At 41.5% G+C, this 13772-nt stretch overlaps 1 protein-coding gene across 1 annotated transcript in view; it reads left to right on the forward strand.

Moving 5' to 3' along the window:
* The first annotated feature begins 6859 nt into the window (after positions 1-6859).
* The window catches only part of LOC126266867 (neural proliferation differentiation and control protein 1), a 1079198-nt gene continuing 1072285 nt past the window's right edge, over positions 6860-13772 (forward strand). Inside the window, exon 1 of the mRNA XM_049971491.1 lies at positions 6860-7035. Within this exon, the coding sequence (XP_049827448.1) occupies positions 6966-7035 (70 nt within the window). The 5' untranslated portion in view covers positions 6860-6965. The remainder of the gene's footprint in view (positions 7036-13772) is intronic.

Consider the following 13772-nt stretch of genomic DNA (forward strand, 5'->3'; position numbering starts at 1 on the left):
CAAGGAGACATTCGAAGCCTGCATACACAACAAACAGACAGTGTTCCTGGTGATGAGCATTATTGAATTTAATTGGTGGGTTTCATTATTGAATTTAATGAGCTTGCTTTATTCTGTACAACACGTATTGGTTCCTTGAATTCACAGTTCGTCAGATGCCTTTTTAAATACTTTTCTTCTGAAACGTTATTTAGACACATGAAGCAAATGTGTCATTTATCTTTGTGTTTCGACAATTGGCTGCAAAGGAGGAGCTACATATCTTTGGTCCATACATAATGCTGGTTATCACCTTCAGAGAAGAGTAGTATGTTAACATGAAGATCACGCTCACCTGCATATTTCGAAAAAAGTGTAGTCCAACAATAGTACGCTTGTCCTGCTCACATTGCTTGCTGTTCTGCTTCTTCTTCAGGCCATAAACATGAACTGATATTCTGGGATTTTGTGCCTCGCGTTTTGGTTCGTCCTGAATCTTTACAGGGAACTCAATACCATCAAAATTATAACATCAACGAAAGTTAAGACCTATTCCATAACGAGATGTGCTCTGGGGATCTTTTGTGTAATTTATTTTGCAAGCCAGGACTAACCATGCGAAACAAGAGTTATCCTTTCCGTTTTCAACGTTAATACAGGCCTGCTTGTTCTTAATATCCTCAGGTAGTTTGATTCTCCATTTAACGGATCGTAGACATGAATATGGATGTCGAGATGTGCTTTAGCTGACCCTCTTACAACCATCTCAGGAAACCGGGCCAGTATAGCATCCAAGGTGGATTCACGATTACCACTCGGCGATTGATGTACTCTGAGATATAACGCCATTATCACCCCAGATGTAGTGCAGCGTTTTCTCCTCAGGAGCACCCTGCTGTTTGGGTGAGTGAGTCAACTCGCAGCGGAGTACTGCATTACATTTAATGCGTTATATCTCGGATCATCTAGGGCTTTGAGGAGCTCTGCCTCCAGCACCAAGAGGCATGCTTCTAGAAACCTGAGTTGTGATTCCCCCAGACGGATGCTCAGTTCTAGTAAACGAGACACTCCCCTCAAATGCCCTAGAAACTGCCGAGTATTCTAGAGGGACCATTGTGCTGCTAATCTTATGCTGTTCACTATCAGGACAGGATAGAGCACTACCACTAACCACAGGTTTAGTATCATTAATACTACAACTAGAGGACGGCCGCGTCCATCCAGTAAATGAGGGCGCTGGGGCTGAAGCGCCTTCAGGAGGAAGGGGTATGCACTGAGGCATACATACCTTTCATTACTGGCTAAGGTGAGCAGCCGGAGCCTGCATAGGAGGAGGCGGTGGCGGCGACCTTCTGTGGGAACACCCAAGCTGAGGCGAGGGTGCCCCTTGATGTTCCTGCATATTGGAGCCTTCACCACCGATAGCCTGGGGAGTGGGAGATCGTTGCTCTGACTGAACCACCCACAGACGCCAGAGGGTATGCCGTGGTTTGGGAGCTGACACTGTACCAGCCGCGGCCGCCTCTCGCACAGCGTCGAGCGATGCTTTGGATGGTGGTGCACACCACTCGGGTGCATGTTTGATACCTGCCCCCACAACAACCGCTCTAGGTGCACGTGCCACAGCGAGGTGTTGTCATGGCAGTGTTGGTGGCACCTCTGTAACATACGAATAACGGAAAAAAATTATGCACGATGCTCAAGATTTTTTAAACATATGCTGTGAACAAACAACAACAATTAAGTATATCAGCATTCTAGAATAATAATTATGTGCTTCAACGATGATGGTCACATTATAATCACCTTTTGTACTTCGCACCTTTTTGCAGGATTGAGCAGTTCTGTCGATCTTTCTGGTACTTCTGCCACCCTGTCAAATATCTCCATCTCCTGTTCCGGAAGGGAGAGATCCCACTGCCTTACAGCAGCCACCATTTGATGCTCCCTCTCAGGCATTCCACCCTCGCCGCAATTGTTGTTGTGGGGCCACTGATCCATCTCACGGAAGTCGTCTACAACAAGATATTCATTATAAGAAACAACGCAAACAAAAGAAAAAATTGTACTGAATTTGACTACAGCGAGATATTGTTTGTACATATCTACGAAAAAATTTAATAAATGAATACAAAGTTCGTACCAGGTGGAAGTGATGGCTCCTGGTCATTATTCTCGACGCGTACCCCTGCTAGAATCTTACTTTTACCTTGATCTGTAGCAACTTCTACAACAATGAGTAACATTTGACTCACACAACTGTATACGATGAAAAACAAGTATAACGGCAATATAGTACAAATGTACTTACGTTCTTGCTACATTCAAGCCTCGAGCAGCAGCTCAATGACCATCAGCTGCTGCTCTACTGCTGCAACAGCGAGAACAAAAGTTTTATAAACACTTGTTACGATCTGAATGCATCAAAAGCTCTTTTCTGAGCGTGTAAACTATTACACAGAATTTGTAGATGTACTTACGTGATGGTAGCACAAGCTCTTCCGCTTGCCGGCGACTTTCAGCTTCCAGCTGGTGCTGCTCTAATGCTAGAACAATAAAAATGTTATAAGCACTTGTTACGATTTGAATGCTTTAAGAGATAATTTCTGAACATGTAAACTACACTGTGTGATCAAAAGTAGCTGGACACTTGGCTGAAAATGACTTACAATTTCGTGGCACCCTCCATCGATAATGTTGTAATTCAATATGGCATTGGCCCACTCTTAGCCTTGATGACAGCTTCCACTCTCGCAGGCATACGTTCAATCAGGTGCTAGAAGTTTCTTAGGGAATGGCAGCCCATTCTTCACGGAGTGCTGCACTAGGCAGAGGTAGTCATGTCGGTCGGTGAGGTCTGGCACGAAGTCGGCGTTCCAAAACATCCCAAAGGTGATTTGTAGGATTCCGGCCAGGACTCTGTGCATGCCAGTCCATTACAGGGATGTTACTGTTGTGTAACCACTCCGCCACAGGCTGTGCATTATGAATAGGTGCTCGATCATATTGAAAGATGCAATCGCCATCCCCAAATTGCTCTTCAAACAGTGGGAAGCAAGAGGGTACTTAAAACATCAATGTAGGCCTGTGCTCTGATAGTGCCACGCAAAACAACAAGGAGTGCAAGCCCCCTTCATGAAAAACACGAACACCTCATAACACCACCGACTCCGAATTTTACTGTTGGCACTACACACCCTGGAAGATGACGTTCACCAGGCATTCCCCATACCCACATCCTTCCATCGGAAGGCCGCATTGTGTACCCTGATTCGCCACTCCACACAACGGTTTTCCACTGTTCAATCGTCCAATGTTTACGCTCCTTACACCAAGCGAGACGTCGTTTGGCATTTACCGGCGTGATGTGTGACTTAGAAGTAGCTGCTCAGCCATGAAATCCAAGTTTTCTCACCTCCCACCTAACTGTCGTAGTCCTTGCAGTGGTACCTGGTGCAGATTGCAGTTTCTATATGATGGTCTGGATAGGTGTCTACCTACTACACATTACGATCGTCTTCAACTGTCAGCGGTCTCTGTCAGTCATCAGACGAGGTTGGCCTGTATGCTTTTGTGCTGTACGTGTCCCTTCACGTTTCCACGTCACTATCATATCGGAAACAGTGGACCTAGGGATGTTTAGGAGTGTGGAAATCTCGCATACAGATGTATGACAGAAGTGACACCCAATCACCTGACCACGTTCACAGTCTGTTCTGCAGAGCGCCCCATTCTGCTCTCTAACGATGTCTAATGACTACTGAGGTCACTGATGTGGAGTACCTGGCAGTAGGTGGCAGCACAATACACCTAATATGAAAACGTATATTTTTGGGGTGTCCGGACACTTTTGATCACGTAGTGTACCATGCACAGAATTTTGAGACGTACGTACATGATGGTAGCACAACCTCCTGCGCTTGCTGGAGACTTTCGGCTTTCAGCTGTCATTCTAGTTTTACCAACTTTTCGCGAATGAATGCTATAACAGTAAAGAAAAAAAGTTTTATAACCATTTGTTATAAAAAATATCTCACAATGTGGAAAAATTTGAATACTTTGCTGCGAAATTTTATAACTGCCTTAAATTGAACCCATAATCTTTTTTATAAACACTTTCATGGCAACTGGCCCAAATTTGGCCGTTTCCCACCACCACTACCGTTGGCATCACTGCTGGCTGACCAATGCATGCTGCAGGAATCACACTGACACAACTACGCAAAGTCAAGGACTGATGATGATTGTGTTGAAGGTTGGGCATTATATAGCTTCTGACTCCACCCTCTATTTCACAGAGGATCAATAGACACTCAGAGTGCCATACCATCAAGTTATAACTTGCCTTTTCTTTCTTCAAGCAGGCTTGGTGCAGGTGTTCGAGGAAAAAATAGTATCTGGGGGGGGGGGGGGGGGGAGCAGGGAAACAAACATCGTTTGTATGCTGGCAAGTGGCTGGAATACTGGACGCAGCAGCTAGATTTACAAAAACACTCTTTGTTCATTCTGAAGGAAACAGATAGCTTGACATTGCTGATGACAGCTGCACTCTTCTAAATGCATGTTGTTGTTAGTCAGGGTATAATTGTGGCGTATGGACACTAATCTCGCCTTCTTTTTCTTCTTCAAGCAGGCTTGGTGCAGGTGGTTGCTGTGGGAGAAAAAACTTTCTCTGAAACAGGTAGAAGACCCTTTCTGAAAACAACCTCTGTTTGCTGGCAAGTTGATGGAAAATTGTGATATCTTTAGAAGAAAACCGTTGTTTAGTATGGCATGCCCAACGCCAGGTGCATCCCTCGAAATATATACTGAAGTTGTCCTTAGAACAGAAGTGTGGGGGAAGATGCTAACCGCCAGCCGGGGTGGCCGAGCGGTTCTAGGCGCTACTGCTACGGTCGCAGGTTCGAATCCTGCCTCGGGCATGGATGTTTGTGATGTCCTTAGATTAGTTAGGTTTAAGTAGTTCTAAAGTTCTAAGTTCTAGGGGACTGATGACCTCAGAAGTTAAGTCCCATAATGCTCAGAGCCATTTGAACCTCTTTTTTTTTTTTTTTTTTTTTTTTTTTTTTTTTTTTTTTTTTTTTTTTGAAATGCTAACCTTCGCAACAAATCTATTCTTCTCAGTAGATGACCAACAAAGCGCTCATTGAGAGCAGCATTGTACATTACAATCTGGTGCGGAAGTCAAGGGCTGGAGGACTGGGGGACTTAAAATGTGAGATAAACTTGAACATAATACACCCACCCGTTTGTGAGAAAAAGGGTTCTTAATAAGCAGACAGGCAGACAGACGGGCAACAAGGTGATCATAGACGGTTTCCGTTATTACTGATTGTGGTACGGAACACTAAGGACTATATGTCGACAATAGTATCGATTATTATACGAAAACCTTTCGAGATCTGAAGGTCAGGGAATCTGAACTATCGATAGTACTTCACGGATTTAATATTAATAACTACGGCTGTGTTCGAACACGACGTGTACGGTTTCAACAGTTTACGTCACGGTTCGGGAAATCTCTGGTTCTGTTCGACCTTTCGATCAGCTTGCGAGCTAGTGACTTTTGTTGTTACTAACACAACGACAGGTCTTAGCGCTTTTAATGCACTATGGATTTTATCAATAAAAAAGACTATGAAATACACACTGAAATATCTTCTAGGCTGCAGGTTACGCATAACAACATAAACTAAACAAATAGAAGATTGTGACCATGATTCAATGTAATTCTCGGGCTTTCGATCTTCCCACGATCTGGTGAGGTATGAAGACACTATCTCCAAGGCATGTCATTGCGATGTAATTTATTCTCGCGGTAAAAATTACAGTCTCGTTTATTCGGCATTTAATTCTCGATTGGTTGTTTTGACTGTTTCATCTGAATGCTGCCATATTGTTTTCAAACTGATTAAAATCTGGTAAAAAATTTTCTGTTATTCAAATATGTGAACAAGGATCGAATCGGTCATTTGCAAGCCACTCGGTAAATCATTACCGCTTCTCATAATCAAATCAAATTATACACTAGGTTCAGACAAGCAACGTTTTTTTTTGGAGGATAGTTCTAAGCAGTAGGAGTTTGTTCAGTGGTAGGATTTAATGCTGTTTCTTCCACAGTTTCAAAGAAATTCTGAAATTTATGCAGAGCCATAGCTCATTGTTGTGGTTAGTCCCCAGTTTCTTGAGTATCCATGGCACTCGCGCCGCGCGAATCGAATGACGTGTGATTGTTCGATCAAGATCGATATTTTATCGAACGGTGCGACGTATCGGGAGATCTCTAGTCCGTTCGAACGCGAGTATCGTTTGCCCTGCCTTGTTTATAACTGTAATCCCTGGCGAAATGTACCGGAGAAATAGGCGGTCAGTAAGGAGCCTCAGTTACTATCTGGTTCAGTAAAACATTAGAGATAAATGTGACCTACCCCTTCCTCCGTACCCTATAAACCCTTATGTATGTTCTTGCAATATTGACATTCAGAGGCAGAAAAAAATATTGTTTGTTTGAACTATAAGTGATTTTCATCTACTGAATAACTTTTTTAATAGGTTAACTAGCAATGTTACGAGTAGGCTCTCCTTATAGTACAGTGCACAAAATGAGACGTGATGCATTATTCTATATTTTGGTCACGTAATTCACTGATAAAATACTATAGTGCGCAACGAATGAAACAAGCAAGTGCGCATTCCTTGTCGCTCGTTATAATCTCGGTGACAACTGGCGACATTAGAACGTTCTTTTCTTCCATGGCGCCGTTCACAACACTGGAATGTACTTCTAATTGTAGCGTCAGTTCTTATCAGTGGCCACGTGATGTTGCCGCGGAAGCGGACGGAACAGTTGACGGTCGCCGGAACTCGTGACGTTTAACTGCACAGAATGAAGCAGCAAGCGCGCAGTCGAATGGTGTTTCGGTGGCTAGACTAACGTGTGTGCGATGTTGAGGCGTAAAGGACATAATTGACGAAATATAAACGTAATGTTTGTATACGTTCTAGCAGTGTTGATAAGTGTTGGTTCTTGCGAAGATGCAGACAAACGCTTTGCAGGTATGCTTAGCGAATAACTTACAGCTTTATTTTTTTGTGGTTGACATTGATTCGTAACCAGACAGCTGCAAATACAATATGAGATTGTGTTTATTATATTCCACAGTACGCATAAACCTGAATAATCGTCAAACAAGTTAGTTTTTTAAATTTTGTCAGTGATAATTTTGTTACAATAAACGCATTGGAATAGCAAGAAGCTTTCGGCCAAAAAATCACTAGTTCTGGTATAAAACTTCGTCCGTTGCTTCCCGTGAAAACTTTTAACCCGACAAGTGTTCCTGAATTTCCAGGACCGCCTTTATTCCGGAACTGAGAGAGACGTAATAACTTCTGTCATTAAAACCGTTACAATTGTAGATAGCAGCTTGCGTTACTGTAAATTACAGATAAAACGTGTATTTAGAGATTTTATAGGTGTGATCCTCATAATTTTACTACAAAAATAGGTAACTAAGGACTCTATACTACTAAATGCCTAATTCGTGATCCAGTCATCTGGTCCCTGTTACAGGCTGTCTGTTTAATGGCTTCCAGGGGAAGCAAAAACTAGATTTTCAATATTTCATATAATTATTGACCAAATTTAAAATGCTGTCATAATCTACTAAGAGATATAATCTTATGTTAAAGAATTAACACTGTAAGCCAAGTATTATAGTTAGAAACTGTATTCATGCTTTGAGGCAGCATAACGCATGGCGCGCAAATTACCGAGTATATAGCCATCCAGTATATGGTAATGAAAGCATTAAGTGACTTGCACCAAACTTTTCACATACCGTTAATTTCAAACCTTTACGAAAGACTTTCACGTGACGGTCGTCACAGAATGATATGTTCGCTGCTCATGCAGTAAAACTGCCGCATCAGACATGAAAATCTCATTTAGTGCTTCCATACTACTTACTACAGATGATTCAAGAGACATGACGTCATAAACTGTGATATTCGTGAAAAAACTAGCTTTTGCTTAAAAAAGCGCAAATTACCAGACTTAACTCATCCAGTGTTTGATAATTAGAGCACTCACCGATTTCCAACCAACTTTAAACATAATTTCAAATCTTTTCTAAGATTTTCTCTCTTGTATGCTTAACGTTAAATTTTAACATGTTAAATGTCTTGCAAAGTAATCTATTTTTGAAAATAAAATGTAAGTTGATAGATAAAACATCTACTCACCAAGTGGTGGCAGGAGAACACATATAAAATGTATTATAGTTTGCAAGCTTTCGGAGCCGATGGCTTCTTCAAGGGTTGAAGGGAGAGGAAGAGAAGTGAAGAAAAGGACTGGTGGAGTTGAGGAAAAGGAGTCGAGTCCGGAAAATCACAGGCAACAGTCGCTTGTCCTTCATCAGCACTCACACGTGAATACAACCAAAGCGACATTAGGCTACGAGGTGTTGTCTTGACTGTCCATTTCAATGTGCACATCACTTGCAACTTGTGCTCATAATTTGCACTTGTGGGCTCAAATAAGTGACCGTAAGAGTGAGCTCATATCAGCAACATAGCAGTCGACAAGAGCTGCAAAATGCATTGCAGTTGACGGTTCACTTTTTGATCACCATTTGTGAGGAAATGTACACAGTTAAACAAAACATTAGATCACAATATTTCATTTACTCTCACTTGCATTTGTTCTGTTTCCCCGGAAACTGTTAAGAACAGGACAAATGTTCATTTGACGTTTATTGTTCAGAATCACTATACTGTGACACTTCAAGACATGTGCCTTTCCTCCTGACTCACCCGATACAAACCAGATATCCCGTAAGTGTGAGAACATATCTGTGGTACATGAAATACTGGAAACCAGCTTGTTTGGAAAATGTAGGGAAAACGTGATGTAAAAAATTAGACGTCCAAAACATAGGTTAACTTCATTTCACTGTATCTAAACATCAGGTAATTTCCAAGATTGTTTGCCTATCGAAGCGGTGGGCTCCAAACGATAGATATCGAACGTGCGATTCTGAATCAAACACGCAACTGTGATGGCGATCGTTATGATAGATTATTTGTGAGATGCTAGGAAAACCCAAACGATTTATGACAGTAGTGAGTGGGATGTCTGGTATTGTAGATGTTTCTTCGGCCGGTTACCCCACGTGGAAGAATCTAATTCCATGGTTATGCAATGTAGAAAATTGTTTGAATTTTTTTTTAGGAAATACACTCCTGGAAATTGAAATAAGAACACCGAGAATTCATTACCCAGGAAGAGGAAAATTTATTGACACATTCCTGGGGTCAGATACATCACATGATCACACTGACAGAACCACAGGCACATAGAAGCAGCCAACAGAGCATGCACAATGTCGGCACTAGTACAGTGTATATCCACCTTTCGCAGCAATGCAGCCTGCTATGCTCCCATGGAGACGATCGTAGAGATGCTGGATGTAGTCCTGTGGAACGGCTTGCCATGCCATTTCCACCTGGCGCTTCAGTTGGACCAGCGTTCGTGCTGGACATGCAGACCGCGTGAGACGACGCTTCATCCAGTCCCAAACATACTCAATGGGGGACAGATCCGGAGATCTTGCTGGCCAGGGTAGTTGACTTACACCTTCTAGAGCACGTTGGGTGGCACGGGATACATGCGGACGTGCATTGTCCTGTTGGAACAGCAATTCCCTTGCCGGTCTAGGAATGGTAGAACGATGGGTTCGATGACGGTTTGGATGTACCGTGCACTATTCAGTGTCCCCTCGACGATCACCAGAGTTTCCCCTTCCTGGGACAATGAATTCACGGTGTTCTTATTTCAATTTCCAGGAGTGTATAACGCACCACATATTAGACAGTTAATTGCCTCACGAGGTTGAACTTCCTTGATTCCTTGTGGTTATGTTACGATAATACATTTTATTATGTTTACATCTGAGTTTTGAAATTAGATCTCCATGGCGTACATTTTAAACACTCTCATATAGTATTTATTACAGAGATAGTGTAATCGTGTTAAATAAAATATTCCTTGTTCCTTGATTTATCATAGATTAGATGGTGCACATTGTGGTGTCTCTGTGCTGATCTTTGATGATCGTTTCACTTATGCTCACGTTAGTTGATGTTTGGATACAGTGAAACGAAGCCACCGCATTTGCCAGACATGCAAGTTTCCAGTCTTTTTATGTACCCCAGATATGTTCTCACACTTACGAGACAACTGGTTTGTATACAATGGTATGTAATTTTCGACGATGACTTATGTTTCACACAAATCCGACGTTTTTTTGACGTGTAAGTAATTTAACAACTCATACATTTAATAAATAAAATTTTCCTTTCTGTATTTTTTGCCCTGCTTTTTGTTACTTAGACGTTTTATTGTTTGTTTATTCCAGTGTAACACTTGAAAATCGCCTAAGACCGAAATCTTGATAGTGAATAAACGCAATACATACAGTCAAATGGCGGAAATATCTTTTAGAAAATTTTATATGACTGAGGCTTCAGAAAAAGAGAAAAAAATCATGAAGTTTGGGGTGATATTTGACACCTATGTTCTGAAGGTGACTGGGGATGATTCCGTAATGGAAGTACACTTTTGTTATTAACGTTAGATATCGTCTGCCACACGTCCAGTCTGTAAACCCCGATCATCTGGTGGTGGTGGCAGGGATTGGCGTGGTTACTGGTTAAAGTTACGACATCGCATCTGTCGTCGTGTATTCCTACACTGTTCTGCTGTAGGCTCTCACTTTTATTTCAGCTATGTGATCGAACGTGGACCATGCACTCATATCGGTGAAGGCCTTTGTGCAATTGTATCCAGACAAATTCCACCGAACTTAGTACTGCTATAGCTATTTTTTTTTCTTGTGCCTTTGTCCAGCGGTTGCGCAGGGTCGGCATGGTTAAGTTCGGATTTGGCAGTGTTAATTTAAGGGGTGGTCGGATGCCTTTCCTGTCGCCCGGGATGCGGATGATGATGATGATGATATTGATGCAATGATGAGGACAACACAAAAACCCAGTCCCCGGGAAGAGAACATCCCAAACGCGACCGGCAATCGAAACCGGGACCCCGTGATCCAGAGGTTGCAACGCTAGCCTCTAGACCACGAGCTGCAAACTACTGCTGTAACTACTCTCTGAATTACGTTAATAAAGTGAACATCATCGTTGTCTCTCGGTATCTTTGGTGTGTTGAGAGCTGATAACACAGTTAACAAGTCAGATATGTTCAAGATTTTGTTGACTTAGTAAACAAAACTCGGCACAGAGATCTCAATGAGCAGACACAATCAAAAGCGAAAGTATCATCGCGGAATGCAGGAAGGCGGGTAGACAATCGATACTTGATATAGAGGCCGACAGTTGAAATAGCCATAAGAAATTCAATGTAGTGGGTCTAAATAGACATAAGAATCCGATGTTTCAGATCGTTAGCGAATCATGAGAACCAGCAACAACCTCCAGATATCGAGTGGCATCCACCCTATTCAAGATGGGGTGGCTTCAGTAAATATAGCTATGGTGATGCCAGCCAATTTGTTATTGGAAGAGCTCTAATGAGGTGTAATACATTCAAGAAGGACACTGTTTTCAAAACCCTTGTCCAATCGATAACTTAACATGATCCTAAATAAAAGAAGACGTGGTGCAAAAAATGATATAATGTCCTTGAAGATAAACTCCGAAATCACCGGTTTTAAAACTGATTTATTATGCGTCTTGAGCGATTAATTTTTTTAAAAAAAGAACGGTTACGATTCAACATGAACCATCCTCAGGTATGTAGACAACAGTAAAATAACTAATTAGCAATTAATCTACTAAAATACAAAATGTTATGCCACAGTCAAACATCAGATGCACTGGAACACACCTACTGTATCGGTTACAAGAGTCAGCCGCTCCATTGTCGGCAAAGTTCGAATGTTACAACACATAACAAAATAATCGTTTGTAAGAAACCACGTTAATAGTATAGCCCGTAAGGCTCTGCCAACAGTTAGCGTCTGGAACATTAGTCACATTTGAATAAAAATGTACAGTCTCAATGAATTTGTATTCATTATTTGTGTAGCGAGAACATTGTCCTTGGATGTACTTAATTAAAATCTGTGGTCCGTCAACGTTACAAGATATTATAAAAACATGACAAAATTTTAATAATTTAGAAGATGGCGGCGTCCATCTCTGTAGCGTTGCTGTAGCCCTACCTTCATAATGGCTTCCTTCCTTACGTGATCGCTGTGTTGTGTTTTGTGCCGCGATCCAGTTAGTCGTGTGCTGACTGCTGATCAGTGGGCCACTCGCTTCAAAACCTGCACATAATAGAGAAATGGTTATAAAATCCTACAAAACTGTGTTATTTTTATATTATTTGGGTCGCTGATCAGGAATTCGGTGTCGGAAATAGATAATTCAAAACGGCAGATCCAGTTTGGCAGATCAAAAATTATAAATATAGCGAATTCAAATAAAACTTCGGACATTAAATACTGTGAGGCCGCTGATAACACATTATAAGTTGAAATTGCTGTACTGAAATGTTTTATTCGATATTTTACGTTTTTTTTCAATTTAAGTCATGGTCGCATTCGTCGTTTGTGTCATTTTTGCTTTGGGAAGGATCACTATCGGATTGTCCAATGCGAGATGGTTCGAAACGCAGATCTCTTACCTCAGGTGGCTTCTGTTTATCTTCTTCGATTGTCATTTTCTGGCGTCTTGAGGTGGATGAGTCCGAAGACGCCAGAAGCCGTTGGAATTCGACATGCATCGTTATCTCACGGGAATATTTACGTGTCAAATCTTCACGGTGACGCCGGATATTCTTAATCCGAGCTACAGCACATCTTCAGATAGCCCTCCACTCAGCAACAGACCAGCTTCGATTATAGTATATATATATATATATATATATATATATATATATATATATATATATATATATGCATCAAAACTATGTGGAGTGATGTCGGCATCGAGCATTATTGCAGAATATCGTCGGTCCCGTGAAGTTGGTCTAGAAATGTGTGTTTTTTTCTTAGCTATTGGTGGTTATGTTTTAGTTCTGGATTTCTCAGTACAAAATTTGAGTAGCTCTGCAGCATTTCGCGAAAAAAAAACAATATTACTCGGGCGAATATTAATCTTGTGAAAAAATACTTTTCAGTTTGCGAAAAAAATTATGATCACAATTAGAGTAGCTCCCCAAGAATTCTACAAAAGACCCTAATGACTTTCTGGTGTAGATAATGGTTTGTGAGATAACTGCAATAATGAGGGACGCATTTTTATTGTGTGGCACTGCCATCCGGTGCAAAAATAACCGTCCACTAAAAGTGTGCTAATGTCTGCACACAATTACATTTGAACTCGTTAGCTACACTGTTACGCTATTAGCAGAGCCATTCAGAGAATAGGATCCACGCAGAGAAAATTATATAGCTAATGGCTTAGTTTTAAGTCGATATATGTCATCACACCGGTGAAAAATGCCATACTACACCTTCTGGAATCCTACCCACCTTATTTTCTTCTGAAAACTATACATAAACATATATAAACAGGCGACACAAACAAATCTGAAGAATGTGTTGTTGTAGGATTCACTGTTTACCGTCAGCTGTCACTGCATGTATCATATCGACTTGAGACTGGAATGTCACCACAGCATCTGGCAAGTCTCCACAAGATTTAGCGGGACTCAAGTCGGAACGTATGCACTTTCTTTCTTTTTTTTTTTTCAATTCTGTCCAGGTTTTGAA

This window comes from Schistocerca gregaria, chromosome 4 (genome assembly GCF_023897955.1).
Source record: "Schistocerca gregaria isolate iqSchGreg1 chromosome 4, iqSchGreg1.2, whole genome shotgun sequence".
In the NCBI taxonomy this organism is placed as follows: Eukaryota; Metazoa; Arthropoda; class Insecta; order Orthoptera; family Acrididae; genus Schistocerca; species Schistocerca gregaria.